The sequence below is a fragment of the Magnolia sinica genome, chromosome 19, assembly GCF_029962835.1.
Source record: "Magnolia sinica isolate HGM2019 chromosome 19, MsV1, whole genome shotgun sequence".
Classification (NCBI taxonomy): Eukaryota; Viridiplantae; Streptophyta; class Magnoliopsida; order Magnoliales; family Magnoliaceae; genus Magnolia; species Magnolia sinica.
In genome coordinates, this window is record NC_080591.1 from 38,999,350 (window position 1) to 39,017,190 (window position 17,841).

General features: G+C 40.0%; 1 protein-coding gene across 5 annotated transcripts in view; it reads right to left on the bottom strand.

Annotated features, from left to right (window-relative positions):
- The window catches only part of LOC131234694 (mRNA cap guanine-N7 methyltransferase 2), a 47,807-nt gene that overhangs the window by 3,528 nt on the left and 26,438 nt on the right, over positions 1-17,841 (bottom strand). For 3 of the 5 annotated variants that reach the window (XM_058231626.1, XM_058231627.1, XM_058231625.1), the window contains 2 exons: positions 1,093-1,181; positions 898-995 (listed from right to left, as the gene is read on the bottom strand). In XM_058231626.1, coding sequence (XP_058087609.1) covers positions 898-995; positions 1,093-1,181 — 187 coding nt within the window. The remainder of the gene's footprint in view (positions 1-897; positions 996-1,092; positions 1,182-17,841) is intronic. The other 2 variants (XR_009165746.1, XR_009165747.1) reach the window with 2 other exon arrangements.

Here is a 17,841-nt window from a genome sequence, read left to right on the forward strand (position 1 = left end):
GAAAAGGAGGCTGTACGAATGCATTCTTTAATTCACTTCATCCATAGGCCCCCAAACCCCATCCTTTGAAGAGCATATATTAGAAACTCCCAATCAACATGGTCGTATGCCTTCTCCATGTCAACCTTGCATGGTAACCCAGCCTCCCCACTCTTTCTAGAGTCAATTGCTTCATTTGCCACTAATATGCATGTCTCTTCTTCACAAAGGATCCTTGGAAAGGAGATGTAATTGAAGTAAGCACCTCTTAATCTCATGAACGTCTTAGCCAAGATCTTAGATCTTATAGACAACCCCAACCAAACTGCGATAATCATTTAGCTCCGCCGCACCCTCAATCTTTGGAATAAAGGTTAGGAAAGTGGAGTTTAGCCGCTTACTCAAAATGGCCCTATCATGAAACGCATAACTCCCTCTTTAGTAGTTTACCAACATTCTTCAAAGAAGTTCACAGAAAACCATCCATGCCTGGCACCTTATCAGAATCCATCTCCCACACCACTTTTAAACCTCCTCCTGAAATTCCCTTTCTAACCATTGAGCTTGATCTGGATTTAAGGACCTGAAATTGCGACCATCCAGCTTTGGTCCAACACAATCTTCTAACCTTTCAATTGTGGGCTTGCAAATACATGGTCAAGAAGAAATGCACCAACAGTCCACATTCAATGGAGAAAAAACACAATATTCGATGGATAGGATCTTTTAATTTGGGAGAACTTTTGGGCATGGTCCATCCATGATGGGGCCCATCGGACTAAGGGCTTGGATAAACCAACCATGTGTCCTGCATGGATAAACTCAGTGCACAACAGGGAAGTGCCCTGCTCGTCACAAACAGGAAACTTGTTCTCTTCTAAGAAAGATATTGGTACATATTGGATTTGAAACACTTGCCTCTTCATGCATGTGACTTCCATCCTGCAATCTAGGAGTCATTATTGGGGGCTCAACATTGGGGTCTGGCTTTTGAAATATAAATGTTGTATATAAACCTGCAACATGGCAATCGTGAGGATTAGCATTGACAAGAAATGATATAAGATACAAATTAACTGCAATGTAATTGTATAGGAAAGATGATGCCATGACCTAGAACGTCAAAGGATCGAGCGAGAAGTTTTCCTCTGGGATCCACAAAATTTGCGCCATAACTGTGGAGCAAGCCTGCAAACTGTGCCCTTTGGACACATCAGAAAGTCTCAATGCAAGCATGCAAAAATAACAACAGAAGCAGTTTCATGAGCAGGAACTTCATGAAAACAAGGAGAAAGCAGGACCTAAGCAACCATATACTAAAATTCCATATTAGAAACCAGTTTCAGTTACAATGTTCCATGGCATGCACATGCAGCATGAACTCCATAGAGCATCCAAAGCAATCACACTCGCGAAAGAAAGTATTCATGGTTACCTGGGCTTCTATTCTTATATAATACAAACTTTGAAACCATTAACAATCATGAAACTCTACGACGGCCTATTTTAAGTTAAAAATCCATTCCTTTAAGATTATGACAAGTAGGGTTCAATTTGAATTGTCAGTTTCCATGATGATTAAAATTGAAACAAGTCCATACAATTTTAACAACACTAGCTAAGGTGATAGTTATTTACGCGCCACTTTGATAATCAATTCCATCTGTAGATGCTCCGATGGGTTTCCAATCAATCCAATAATTAGCAAAAAGATGACCATGCAGAATCACTCAGCACAAAGCCCCAAGGAGTCGTACCAAAAGGTTCTGGAAGAATAATTCTTCGAGGGTTTTGAATCCCATTGCAAACCTAGGAAAAGAAAACGAGAGAAAAAAATACCATCGCAAGAAAAAAAAAGAACTTATTCAATCAAAATCTCATCATCCTCATTGTTTTTCTAATGAACCCCTACATATATGGCTTTATAGCCAACTTACAAGGTCCTAAGTGAAAGCAAAGAAGCCATGGCTAAAAGCCTACAGAACTTGCAAAGTGGTATAGAACAGTAACATAAAAGGGAAAATAAAGAAAATAAGAGAAAGGAAGAGAGAAGAGAGAGGAGCAGGACGGCTGGCTGTTTTAGCTTCTACACGTCCTCCACTTGTGAAATTACAAATATGCCCCTCTTGCTTAAGCTAAGACTTAAAACATAACCAATGGGCCCAAAAAACACTCCTAAAACCCATATATTAAGCTCAATTAACATTCTCATTTTGACAGATTTAACACTTCCCCTCAAGCTGGAGCATAGACATCTTGTGTATCCAGCTTGGAGATGAGCTTTTCGAACTAAGCCTTCCCAAGTGCTTTGGTAAATAAATATGTAATTAGGTTATGGGATGAAATATGAGTATGGGACTCTTTTTGAGATATCTTGTCTTGGATGAAATGACAGTTAACATCTATATGCTTCATTCTCTCATGGAACACTGGGTTATTGACAATGTGTATAGGAGCTTGATTGTTGTAGTGTAAGGCATTGGAACTTGAACCACAAACCCCAATTCTTCGAGAAGAGATTTCAATTAGATAAGTTCGTAAGTTGCGCGTGCCATTGACCAATATTCAACTTCAACACTTGACTTGGCAACCATGTTCTGCTTCTTACTTTTCCGTGTAACCACATTACTAACTAGGAAGGTGCAATAACCTGTAGTCAACCTCCTATCATGTCTTGACCCTGCAAAATCTGCATTTGAATTGCTAGTTACTTAGAGATGACCATGAGATTTATATAGGATATCCTTCCTAGGGTGTACAATTTAAGTACCTAAGGATCCTCATAACTGCTATTAAATGTGGTGACCTGGGACTACATAAATTGACTAACTACACTCATTGAAAAGGCAATGTCAGGCTTAGTAACAGTCACATAGATGAGCTTGCCAACAAGTCTCCTATACATACCAGGATCAATTAACAACTCTCCTTCTTCAAGTTTGAGGTGAGGGACCATCAGTGTGTCTACATGTTTGACACCTAATATACTTGTCTCTTCCAACAAGTCATAAATATATTTCCTCTGACATAAATTTATTTCGGCTCTAGATCTTGCCACTTCAATGCCCAAAAAAGAAAAAAGAAAAAAAGAAGACAAGGTCTTTGATTTGAATTAAGTTTAAAGATATGACTTCTCATATCTTCTCAAAACCCTCCAAGTCATCACATGTTACTATAATATCATCCACATACACAACAAGTACTATGCAACTAGAGTTAGTATGCTTTCAGAAAATTGAATGATTTGCTTTTCTCCTCTTCAACCCATACGACACCACCACACTGTAGAACTTCTCAAACAGGCTCATGGTAATTGCTTCAACGCATATATAAACCCATTTACCTTGCACACTTTTAGAAGATTATCCCCCTAAGCAACATATCCAGGAGGTTGCTCCATGAAGACCTTCATGTAAAACTCCATGTAGGCATACATTCTTCATATCTAGCTGAAAGAGAGGGCAATCATGATTTGCAGCTATTGATATGACAAATCGAACCAAATTGGACCTTAGAATAGTGAAAAAGTGTCCAGATAATCTACTCCATAGATTTGAGTATAACCCTTGACAACCAACTTGGCTTTGTAACAATCAATTGATCAATAAGGCAAAAATTATAGTGTAAACGCATCTAGACTTGACTGGTGTTTTAGCCAATGGAATATCAGTTATTTTCTAGGTATCATTGGAACACACGGCTTCCATCTCCTCATCTATAGCCATTTTTCTAATCTTCATCCAATAATGCCTCCTGTATTAACTTGGGAATGGAAACAACAGACAAGGTAGGAGCCAACTGATGCAGGACATGAAATTCAAATATGATGTGCGAGATTTCAGGCTTAAGATCATGTTAACTCAGAAGCAATTGCACAAATTCCATATCTCAAATGAAAGTCCAAACATTTAATTAAGGGGAATCTATGCGGGTCCAGGCCTACACATGTTAGGGCTAGATCAATAAAAATTATGAACCAAACGATACTCAAAGATAAGAAATAATCATCCACACATGCATAGTAATCAGTCCCTAATCTAAGGGATTCACTAATTTCAACTCAAGGAACCCTAGAGTGAAAAAAAAAGGGCAAATAAATTAAGAGTAATGCAATCTAGGGTTAGGATTTATGAAAATAGGTATGAAAAGGGGAAAATAAGAGAAAATCTGAACTGGGAGACAAATCCCACGAGCGGACAGCGGCCCGGGGCTTGACGCATGTGCATGTTAGTCTGGCCGCACGTGCGAGCGGGTCCCATACCCGGAAACCGATTCCTTGGCCCTTGTTGGCCAAGGGTGTGCTCCAAACCCCCAAAGTTTCAGGGCGATCCGAGCTACGGGTTGTGCGCGGTGCTCCGTCGAAATTTCAGCCCTTCTGCAGGGCTAGATTCTGGAAACTGGTTGTAGGGAGAAGATCCGCTACAAAACTGATGGATTTGAGGCGAGGATAGCTGTAGAAGGTGAGATATATGGATGGAAGAGGGTAGGGGCGGATGGGGATAGATGTGGCTTCGCACCACAGTCATTAACCCTTCGAAAAGGGAGGGTTTCGCACCCACTTGAATTTTTTCATGACTCAAAAACTCTGAGAGTAGAAAAAAAAACTTGGAGGAATTTTTATTAAACTTCAATGAATCAAAAGAATTACAAGGGGTGCCTATTTATAGGGAAAACCCTATACCTCAAAACTCGCGCCATGTGCGCAACCTATTACTTGGGGATGAAGTAAACCAAAACAAAAACTAACCAAAGAAATCTAAAGCGTTCATGATATTCTAAATAACATAAATAATCAAAACCTAAAATATGAACTTAATCTGACCAGTGGGCCCCGATCATGAGATCCCATGATGGGCTTTACTTGATTATCGGGCCCACTCTAATGAACCAAAACTTCGTTTTCTAACTAGGAGGCCCTCCCTGGACGTCGTCATCGAGCCAGATCGACAATGGGGCCCTCCCTCTCCTTCTGTATGTGCATTGGAGGCGGCTTGTGTGCGCATGATGTCCCCATCAATTCTCCCTGGTTGCGAAGATTTCGCCACTGACGAAATAAAACTCCTGAACTGCTCCAGGATGTCAAGATCAAGTCTTTGAAGTTCCTCCTCAATGAGCCACGTGCTGTTTGCAGCTGGGCATGACTTCCATTTAACCAGGTACTTCTGAAACCCACCGTCCGATGTTGAAACTATCTGATGGTCCAGGATATCCTCTATTTCCTCTCAGAGTGTGTGAAGGCTAGGTATGAGAGGTAGAGGCTGGGAAGAAAGGTCGGGAAGAGTACATATGGGAGGTAGAGGTTGGGAAAATAGGCCGGGACGGGTAGGTATGGGACGTAGAGGCTGGGAAAATGGGTCAGGAGGGGGTCATGGATCAAGAGAAAGGTTTGGGGAATCAGGATGGTTAGGCGAAAGGTTGGACAATGCATCAATAGCTCCTTTAAATGCAACTAGATCCTCCACGTTGAATGTGAAACTAATTCCCATGGAGAGTGGAAGATTTGCCACATACGCATTGAGACTGTTTTGTTTTATAATTTTGAAGGGTCCAGCGCTATGCGCTGTAACTTACGAACGGCCCCTGGAGGATACCGCTCGGGCTTGATGCAGACCATCACAAAGTCCCTTACATTGAATTCCTTAAAACATTTATGCTGGTCTGCAGAAATTTGTAATGTTCATTACTAGTAGTGATCTTTTGCCTGATTTTTTGATGTCATGAATGAATGTGATGCACAAAAGACTTTGCATGCTCTGACGGTCTATGGGACAGTGACATAGGGACAAGATCAATAGGTTTCTCAGATTTATAACCAGTAATGACTTCATAAGGACCGAGACCTGTGGACCTATCGACAGAACTATTAAACGCAAACTCGGCTGTAGGTATTAAAGTGTCCCATGTTTTGGTGTGCTCTATATCCTTCCTAGGAGGAGACTCATCTGGAAAATCATCAGGACAGACATCACGAAACTCATCCACTACCGGAATGGCCTCAGTGGGTAACTGTACACTAGCCTCTGGTGCACTCTCTCTAGCCACAAGGCCGCATATGTTGTACCCCTCAAAATAGTGGTTTGATGTCCCTCATGGGTTGGGTGCACAAGTGCACGCTCATAACTGATTCCTTGGCAAACTCCATTCATTGGTCTATCCTCCTGGCCACCTGCCTGAGATTGGACATCCACCCCAATGGTGGGGTTTGCCTCGGTGGAGGCCTTTAGTTGGGTAATGCGCACATCAAATTGTTCAAAGCGTTGGTCTATATGTTGTTCCCAGCGCTTACCTAGAGACTCAATCTGCTGAGACAGTTTGTTTAATGATTCTAGCAGTTGCTCCATGTTTAGTGTAGGGTGCAAGCCAAAATTCAGCAATATAGTCATCAAAATATAAGATTTTTTTTTTTTTAAAGAAACAACTTAGTTTCTAAAAACGAAAAAGGAAAGTTTCTAAAAAAAACAAATTAGGAAAGTTTCTAAAAAAAAAAAAAAAAACCTAGTTTCTAAAAAAAAAAAGAAAAAGGAAAGTTTCTAAAAACAAATTAGGAAAGTTTCTAAAAAAAGAAAAAGGAAAGTAAAGTAGTTTCTAAAAAAGAAAAAGGAAAGGATATTAGTTTCTAAAAACAGATTAAAAAAGTTTCTAAAAAATTAGTTTCTAAAAACAGAAAAAGAAAGTTTCTAAACTTAGAAATAAAAAGCTAAGTTAATTTCTAAAATAATTCAAATAAGGGGATAATAGAAAATTTTAGCAGCTTATGTCAGGGTTTATGAACCTCTAAACAGCCATATATGATTAGAATTGATGCGTAATGGACATAAACAACTAAACCCTAAACATGTAATGCATTCCCCTATAAGAACCCTAAGCTCTAATACCAAATTTGATGCAGGACATGAAATTCAAATATGATGTGAGAGATTTCAGGCTTAAGATCACGTTAGTTCAGAAGCAATTACACAAATTCCATATCCCATATGAAAGTTCAAACATTCAATTAAGTGGAACTCATGCGGGTCCAGGCCTACACATGTTAGGGTTGGATCAATAAAAATTATGAACCAAATGATACTCAAAGATAAGAAATAATCATCCACACATGCACAGTAATCAGTCCCTAATCCAAGGGATTCACTAATTTTAACTCAAGGAACCCTAGGGTGAAAAAAAAGGGCAAATAAATTAAGGGTAATGCAATCTAGGGTTAGGGTTTATGAAAATAGGTATGAAAAGGGGAAAATAAGAGAAAACCTAAACCGGGAGACAAATCCCACGAGCGGACAGCGGCCCGAGGCCTGATGCATGTACGTGCTAGCCTGGCTGCACGTGCAAGCGGGTCCCACACCCGGAAACTGATTCCTTGGCCCTTGTTGGCCAGGGATGTGCTCCAAACCCCCAAAGTTTCAGGGCAATCCGAGTTACGGGCTGTGCGCGGTGCTCCGCCTAAGTTTTAGCCCTCATGCAGGGCCAGTTCTGGAAACTGTCTGTAAGGAGAAGATCCGCTACAAAACTGATGGATTCGAGGCGAGGATGGCTGTAGAAGGTGAGATATATGGATGGAAGCGGGTAGGGGTGGATGGGGATAGATGTGGCTTCGCACCACGGTAGTTAGCTCTTCGAAAAGGGAGGGCTTCGCACTCACTTGAATTTTTCCACAACTCAGAAACTCATAACGTAAAAAAAAAAAACTTGCAGGAATTTTTATTAAAAGTCAATGAATCAAAATAACTACAAGGGGTGCCTCTTTATAAGGAAAACCCTATACCCCAAAACTCGCGTCATGTGCGCAACCTATTACTTGGCGATGAAGTAAACCAAAACAAAAACTAACCAAAGAAATCTAAAGCGTTCATGATATTTTAAATAACATAAATAATCAAAACCTAAAATATGAACTTAATCCGAATAGTGGGCCCCGATCATGAGATTCCATGATGGGCTTTACTTGATTATCGGGTGATGGGGACATCAAGCGCACACGCGCACTCATGCCGCCCCCCTACGCACGTACGTACGTAGAAGGATGACCCCACCATCGATCTGGCTCGATGACGACGTCTAGGGAGGACCTCCTAGTTAAAAGTCAAGTTTTGGTTCAGAAAAGTGGCCCGATAGTCAAGAAAAGCCCACCATGTGATCTCATGATCGTGGCCCACTCGTCGGATTGGTTTTATATTTTAGGTTTTGCTTATCATTATTATTTAGAACATCGTGAACGCTTTAGATTTTCTTGTTTGGTTTTTATTTTAGTTTACTTCATCGCCAAGTAATAGGTGTCGCACATGGTGCGAATTTTTGGGTATAGGGTTCTCCCTATAAATAGGCACCCCTTGTAGTTCTTTTCATTGATTGAAGTTAATAAAAAATTCTTGCTATATTTTTCTGCTCTCTTCATGAGTTGTGGAAGAATTCAAAAGTGGGTGCGAAGCCCTCCCTTTTCGAAGGGCTAACTACCGTGGTGCGAAGCCCCCCATCTTCCATCATCTTTTTTTCCATCTTCCCCCACCATCCGTACTTCGAATTTGTCTTTTTGTTGCATCAGATTTCTTCATTACAACAGGTTTCCAGATTTCGGCCCGCAGGCGAGCTGAAATTTCGGCGGAGCACCACGCACAAACCGTACATCGGATCGAGCTGAGATTTGGGGGTTTTGGAGTCCATCCCTGGCCGACCAGGGCCAAGGTGGCCTTTTTCTGAATAGTGGGCCCCACACACGTGCAGCCGGGATCACACGCACGTCCGTCTGGGCCATTGTTGCTATCCACACGCGGGATCATCTTTTGGCTCAGGTTTTTATCCTCTTTTATCCTCTCATAGCCGTTTTTCATGAATCCTAACCTTAGATTACATGATCCCTAATTGATTTGCCTCTTTTTATCACCTTAGGGTTCCTTGAATTGAAATTAGGGAATCCCTTGGATAAGGGGCTGATTTTTATGCATGAGTAGCTGATTTTATTTCTCTTTGACATCGTTTGGTTTATAATTTTTATTAGTCCAGTCCTAGCTTGTGTCGGCTTGGACCCGCATAGATTCCCCTTTTTAATTGAATGTTTGGATTTTCATGTGGGACGTGGAATTTGTGTGATTGTTTCTGAATTGGTAGGATCTAAGCCTGAAATCTTGCATATCATATTTAATTTTTCATGTCCTGCATCAAATTTGGAATTAGAGCCTAGGGTTCTTGTAGGGGAATTCATTACATGTTTAGGGTTTGGTTGTTTATGTCCATTACGCATCAATTCTCATCATATATGGCTGTTTAGAGGTCCATAAACCCTGAAATAAGCTGCTGAAATTTTTTGTTATCCCCTTATTTGAATTATTTTACAAATTAACTTAGTTTTCTATTTCTAGGTTTAGAAACTTTCATTTTCTGTTTTTTTATAAACTAATTTTTTAGAAACTTTCTTAATCTGTTTTTAGAAACTAATTTCCTTTCCTTTTTCTTTTTTAGAAACTAATTTACTTTTCTTTTTCTTTTTTAGAAACTAACTTACTTTCTATTTTTAGCAACTTTCCTTTTTTCTTTTTCTTTAGAAACTAGGTTGTTTTTTGTTTAGAAACTTTTCTAAATTGTTTTTTTTTTTAAAAGCTTTCCTAATTTGTTTCTTTAGAAACTTTCCTTTTTCATTTTTTAGAAACTAGGTCGATTCTTAAAATTAAAATTAAAAAAAAAAAAAAACTCTTATATTTTGACAACTATATTGCTGAATTTTGGTTGACACCCTACACTAAACATGGAACAATTGCAAGAGTCACTAAACAAGTTGTCCCAGAAGTTGGAGTTTATGATTAAGTGGTTGGAAATGGACCAAGCTTTGAGTAGCTTGATGAACGCATTGCCCGACTAAAGACCATCGCCAAGACAAACCCCACCATTAGGGTAGATGTCCAATCTCAGGCAGGTGGCCTGAAGGATAGACCAATGAATGGAGTTGGCCATGGAATCAGTTATGGGCGTGCATCCGTGTACCTACCCCATGAAGAACATCAAGACCACTATTTTGAGGGGTACAACATGTGCAGCCTTGTGACTGGAGAGAGTGCACCAGATGTTAGTGTAGAGTTACCCACTGAGGTCATTTCGGTTGTGGATGAGTTTCGTGATGTTTGTCCTGATGATCTACAAGATGAGTCCCCTAGGAGGGATATAGAGCACACCAGAACATGGGACACCGTAATACCTACAACCGAGTTTACGTTGAATAATTTTGTCGATAGGTCCACAGGTCTAAGTTCTCGTGAAGTCGTTACTGATTATAAACCTAGGAAACTTATTGATCTTATCCCTATGTCACTGTCCCATAGGTTGTCAGAGTCTGCAGAGTCCTTTGCGCATCACATTCATTCATGGCATTAAGAAATCAGGCAGAAGATCATGACTAATAATGAACATTGCACATTTTTTACAAACCAGTATAAATGTTTCAAAGGATTCAATATTGGGGACTCTGTGATAGTCTGCATCAGGCCCAAGCGGTATCCTTCGAGGGTCGTTCGTAAGTTACACGCGTGTAGCGCTGGACCCGTCAAAATTATAAAACGAAACGGTCTCAATGTGTATGAGGTAGATCTTCCACCTTCCATGGGAATTAGTTTCACATCCGATGTGGAGGATTTAGTTACTTTTCAGGGGACCACTAATACTTTGTCCAACCCTTCGCCCACCTATCCTGATTCTCCATATTTATCCCTTGAACCATGTCCCCTTCCCAACCTTTCTTCCCAGCCTCTTACCTCCCATACCTATCCTTCCCGACCCATTTTTTCAGCCTCTACGTCCCATACCTACCCGTCCCGACCCATTTTCCCAGCCTCTACCTCCCATATCTACTCTTCCCAACCCATTTTTTCAGCCTCTACGTCTCATACTTACCCATCCCGACCCATGTTCCCAGCCTCTACCTCCCATACCTACTCGTGTCAACCCATCTTCTCAGCCTCTACCTCCCATACCTATCCTTACCAACTCATTTTCCCAGTCTCTATCTCACATACCTAACCTTTACACACCCAAAAAGGAAATAGATGATATCCTAGACCATCAGATAGTTTCAACGTCGGACGGCGGGTTTTAGAAGTACGTGGTTAAATGGAAGTCACGCCCAGCTTCAGACAGCATGTGGCTCATTGAGGAGGAGCTTCAGAGACTTGATCCTGACATCCTGGAGCGGTTCAAGAGTTTTATTTCGCCAGTGGCGAAATCTTTGCAGCCGGGGAGAATTGATGGGGACATCACGCGCACACGCGCACTCATGCCGCCCCCCTACGCACGTACGTACGTAGAAGGATAACCCCACCATCGATCTGGCTCAATGACGACGTCCAGGGAGGGCCTCCTAGTTAAAAGTCAAGTTTTGGTTCAGAAAAGTGGCCCGATAGTCAAGAAAAGCCCACCATGGGATCTCATGATCGTGGCCCACTCGTCGGATTGGTTTTATATTTTAGGTTTTGCTTATCGTTATTATTTAGAACATCGTGAACGCTTTAGATTTCCTTGTTTGGTTTTTATTTTAATTTACTTCATCGCCAAGTAATAGGTGTTGCACATGGTGCGAGTTTTTGGGTATAGGGTTCTCCCTATAAATAGGCACCCCTTGTAGTTCTTTTCATTGATTGAAGTTAATAAAAAATTCTTGCTTTATTTTTCTGCTCTCTTCGTGAGTTGTGGAAGAATTCAAAAGTGGGTGCGAAGCCCTCCCTTTTCGAAGGGCTAACTACCGTGGTGCGAAGCCACATCGATCCCAATTCACCCCCATCTTCCATCATATTTTTTTCCATCTTCCCCCACCATCCGTACTTCGAATTTGTCCTTTTGTTGCATCAGATTTCTTCATTACAACAGATTTCCAGATTTCGGCCCACAAGCGAGCTGAAATTTCGGCGGAGCACCACGCACAAACCGTACATCGGATCGAGCTGAGATTTGGGGGTTTTGGAGTCCATCCCTGGCCGACCAGGGCCAAGGTGGCCTTTTTTGAATAGTGGGCCCCACACACGTGCAGCCGGGATCACACACACGTCCGTCTGGGCCATTGTTGCTATCCACACGCGGGATCATCTTTTAGCTCAGGTTTTTATCCTCTTTTATCCTCTCATAGCCGTTTTTCATGAATCTTAACCTTAGATTACATGATCCCTAATTGATTTGCCCCTTTTTATCACCTTAGGGTTCCTTGAATTGAAATTAGGGAATCCCTTGAATTAGAGACTGATTTTTATGCATGAGTAGTTGATTTTATTTCCCTTTGACATCGTTTGGTTTATAATTTTTATTGGTCCAGTCCTAGCCTGTGTCGGCTTGGACCCGCATAGATTCCCCTTTTTAATTGAATGTTTGGATTTTCATGTGGGACGTGGAATTTGTGTGATTGTTTCTGAATTGGTAGGATCTAAGCCTAAAATCTTGCATATCATATTTAATTTTTCATGTCCCGCATCATCGGGCCCACTCTAATGAACCAAAACCCCGTCTTCTAACTAGGACGCCCTCCCTGGACGTCGTTATTGAGCCAAATCGATGGTGGGGCCCTCCCTCTCCTTCCGTACGTGCGTAGGGGGCGGCGTGTGTGCGTGTGCGCGTGATGTCCCCATCACCAACTTAAGATAATTTGTGGACAAGTGGCTAAAGGTAACAAAATTGGGAATTAGGTGAGTAACACATGAACATTTACCTTTACGAACTGCAATAGGTAGATCACTGACAATCTTTGGAGAATCAAAAGGAGTAAGAAGCTTAGTGGGTGCAGTAGTCGATTTTGTAGACCGAGAAGGAATAGTTTATAATACTTGATCTTTTCTCCTTTTCCTATACTATGTCTGTGTGAAATCCTTCTGAGGTGGTAACACTCCAATGTCAAAATCTAAAGGAAATACATTAAGCAAAGGATCTTCTATAGACGTGGCTTCGATAGCATGTTCATTTTTAACATAGAGTGTGACATTTTTAAAAAAGGTAACATCGGCTATCACAAAATGTTCTTTAAGTGAAGGAGAACAACATTGATAACCTTTTTTACTGCGAGAATATATATATATATATATATATATATATATATATATATATATAAAATGCATTTAATTGAAACGAAGCACAAGTTTAGCTTGACCAAACCCAAACAAATAAATAAAGCAAGTAAAACCAAACACTTTGGGAGGAACAAAGAAAATTGGTCGATCAAAAAACGACACAATATTTTTCCATTTAAAATCGACAAGAACATCTTATTGATTAAATGACACACAATAAGGATTGCATCCCCTAGAAAAGCTGTGGGACATTCATTTGTAATAACAATGCACGAGTAACTTTAATTAGATGTCTATTCTTGTGCTTAAGCACCCCATTTTATCGAGTTACATAAGCATAAGAGGTCTAATGAATAATAATACCCTGACTTTATAAATAGGTCTGAATATCCTGTAAAATAAATTCCAAGGCATTATCTGATCTAAACATACACAACTTTGCACCAAACTGAGTTTGATTTCATTATGAAATACATGAAAGACTTCTAACCTATGCTTCATTAGATATAACCACATCATTCTAAAATAATCAACAAAGAGAATAAAGTACTTAAAACCTACTAAGCTAGGGACTCGAGCCGGTCCCACACATTATAATGAACTAATTTAAATGAAGGATCACTTCTTAAATCAATTCTAGATGGAAAATTGACTTTATGATGTTAACTCAGCTGACACGCTTAACACTCTAAATTAGACACCTTTGGAGAGTTGGAATAAGAGTTTATAGTTTTTGGAAAGATGGATGACCTAAACGACGATGCCATTGAATTGCAAAACCCTCGGGAAGCACTAAAGCACTATCACACCTATTGATTCTTTCTATAAGTAGTACAAACCATTCCTCTTATGATCTTAACCTATCGTCTTGCCCATCTTAAGGTCTTGAAAGACCCAATAAGTGGGAAAGAAGTAGACATAGTAGTTTAAAGGTTTCGTTAGTCTACTTACAAATAGAAGATAAAAAGAAAATTTAGAGTCATATAGAACAAAAGATAAGGAAACTAATACATTAGGTTGAGTAGAACCAAGTCCAACAATGATGGATGAGGTACCATCGGCTAATGTAATAGACATATTCAATAAAACACAATTAAAGGAAGAAAAAGAATTGTGATTACCGGAGATATGATTTGACGACCCAAATTCAATGATCCAAAAAGAGGGATAGGGTGACAAGAGGCACGCTTTACCTGACTGGGCCAAAGTGGTTGTTGAGGTGGAAGGAACATTGTTGGATATAAGAGCCACTAGAAGAGAGGAACCACACATATTCTTCCTGTGATAGTGTAACACTAATTTAATCGCCATCAGTATTCGACGAAATAAAAGTGGCAAGTATGACATCCATGGAAACATCCTCAACCATAAGGGCTTGATCAGCCCTTGGAGGTTTTCCATGAAGATCCCAACAAAAATCTGGAGCATAATTCGTTAGGCCACAATGAGTGCATGTAAGTCTCCTCTACCACCACAACCACCTTTACCTTCCCTTGAAAATCTACCGCCTCTCTCACCATGGGAAGCACCATGCCCAAATACGTTCACCACAGACTCCACGCAAACCAATATAGCCAGATGAAGTGGCCAATGCAAATTAGAACATATGTATTGTCGTCAATATCGACTAATGATTGTTGTAGGTTAACAATATGACACACATATGTATTGTCTCTAATTTTTGGTGTTGCATGAAATATTGCATAATATTATACGTTACAGCAATTTATCGCAAGTATCATGATATATCGCACCAACTCTAGAAAAAATTCTTGGTATTGACGATATTTACGCTTGGGGAGTCCAGTTCGGGAGCAAAAAAAGGCAAAAATCCCATTATCCCCTTTTCCTTGGTTTCTGTCGACTTCTAAAACCATCTATTATAGATTTTGCTCCATCCTTCTGAATCCTTTGGAAGAAAAACAACATTTTACAATTGGAATCAAGATCAAAGTCGATTTGGAGCCATTTTTTATTCGGTGAGCATTTTCGCCTTTTGATCCATTTCTATTGATGTAAATCATTTTAAAATTGTGCCAAATGTAGAAATGCATGATTATTCATATTTTGCATGAAAAACATGAATTTGGAGCTTTGATTTTGAGGGGTAGGTGGCTAGATTTGGGAGAAATTGGGAAATTTTGAAAATTCTACAATTTCTCCCAATTTGGTTGAAATCTTACTATCCAAACACGTAGTCAAACACGTATCAAACCTTACCTATTGATTTTTTTGGTTGGTTTGGAGATTTGTTAGAATTTTTTTTTAAAATTAAAAATTAGTTTAAAATAATTTTTTTGAAATTCCACTTTTTATAAGTGGTCAATTGGACCCAATTTTGGAGTATTTAGGAGTGTTTGATGAAATAATCATATACACTCCAATTTTGGGATTTGGGGGTAGGTAGTCTGATTTAGGGGGAAATTAGGGAATAATTGAAAATATCCAAATTTCTCCCAAATTAGTTGCAATCTTAGGTGCCCGAACACAAAATGAAACATGTATCAGACCTATACCGATTGTTGTTGTTTCGGAGATTTTTCGAAAAAAAATATTTTCTTAATTAATTGTTAGTTATAAAAATATTTAAAATCACTTCTTCTTCTTTTCTTTTTTTCAAAATTTCTCTTTTATCAACGGTTAATTGGTCCCAATTTTAGAGCATTTAGGAGCATTTGCTGATTTTTTGAAAAATCTAATTAATATTTTAATTAAAAAATATTTAAAGAATATTAAAATTGATTTTTTTTTTCAAATATTCAATTTGATTGGTGGTTAGATTCCGTTAAGAATTATGGATGTAAGTACACTTCATATGTTAATGTAGTGCTCATTTGTAGATAGAATATGTTGGGACAACCTGACATCGTATAGAAGTATGGGGCCCCTATTCCTGAAAATCAATTCGGGTCCCGATGCAATTTATGTGGCCACGTAATGAAGAGTGGGGGAGTAACACGCTTGAAGGAACATTTAGGAGGGTATCAGAATGTTATTGACTGCTCAAGATGCCCAAAGGATGTGTTGAAAAAACGTATAAAGATTAGCGACAAAAGTGCTACACGGGAGGGAGATTAGGGATGAGTTAGGGCAGGCATCGCGGGTTCTTGAGGATGTAATGGATTTGGATGAGGAGGACAATCTTGATTATAGACACGCCGTTGAAGAGTATTTATGGGGTGAGTGAGAGAGGGATTAGGAGAGGCGAGTGGGCCCACTTTTGATGGGTCTACGCAGGAGTGTGGTGGGGGGAGTGGAGCAGGGGGCGGTGATAGGGGGTGGAGAGGGGAGTACGAGGGGAGGAATATGAGGTTTGGGCCGTAGTAGTGGCATGCGGGTACTAGATATGAGAATGTACTAGTAGTACAAAGAGGTAGGGGGAACATAAAAGAAATTGAAGGAAATGTTTAGTGGAGGGGATGTGAGGAAGGTGAGAAAGGTCATTGTAAAATTGTTATTTATTATCACATCCCCGTGAATACATCAGTGAGCCCATGCTTCAAGAATATGATTACTGAAGTGCAGCGTGGGGGTGAGGGTGTGGTGCCACCCACGCCACATGAGATAGTGAGCAAATATTAAGATGAATATGCTGACATGTAGCGTTATATGGATGAGTTTCATCCATCATGGGAGATGTTGTGATGGGTAGATCGGACTGACGAGGATGTCGATCATATATTTTATGGTCTACTATAGGGGATGGACGGTTTCTTAAAGTCTATAAATGGCAATAATAAGATAAAACTCATGTTACATCTATGGGTTGATGCATAATGTCATGAAAGACATTGGGAGAAAGAACAACGTGCAATTTGTTATAGACAATGGAAGCGCATTTGTGAAGGTGGGGAAGGAGTTAATGAAGAAGTACCATATGTACTGGACCCCCTGCGCAACTCATTACATAGATCTCATGTTAGGGCCGGTTTGATTTTTAAAATCCTCGGTAAATACTTGGTAAATGAGCAATTATTACATTTTCACCCTGTTTGAAATATGATAATATTTCTACTTCGAAAACCGGTCCAAAAGGACTGATTTAAATTGTGGACCCCACCGTGATATATATGATATATCCGTGCCGTCCATCCTTTTTATCGGAACATATTGAGGCATGAGCCAAAAAATGAGATGGATCCAACACTCAAGTAGCCCACACCAAAGGAAATAGTGGCTCTAAGAAGTTTTTAACGGTAGGTTTTCAATTCCCTTTTTCCTGTGGTGTCGTTCACTTGAGCTTTGTATCTGCCTCATTTTTGGGTTCATGCCTTAAATTCATTTGGCGTAACAGATGGACGGTGTGGATAAGCCACATATATTATGGTGGGCCCCACATATATTTCACACCTCCTATTTTAGTGTTCAAAAAGTAGGTGGGTCAAATCAAGCATTGGGTACCATGCGGTAATTACTTAAGGAAATAATCATTACCCATTTACATGGTATTTATAGTGGATTTGGAAAATCAACCAGGCCCTTAGAGGCGATAGGGGATAGGCCTTCGGTGAAGGTTGTGATTAGCGATGCATGGTTGAACACAAATTTCATCTACAACCACACCTGGTTACTATTCAAGATGCATAAGAGGTGTGGTGAGGATATAGTGCAGTCCAGGGTGTCACTGTTCACCAAAAATTACATCGTCCTACATAGCCTCCTAAAATACAAGCAAGGGTTGCGAGAGCTTTTCAGCTCTAGGGAGTATGCATATTGGAATCAGAGTGGAAAGAGACTAGCTCGAATGATTGAGGAGCTTGTATTGAGCAATGCCTTCTGGGAAAGCGTGTGCGATGTAGTGGGTATTCTAAAGCCCATATATATAGTGTTGAGG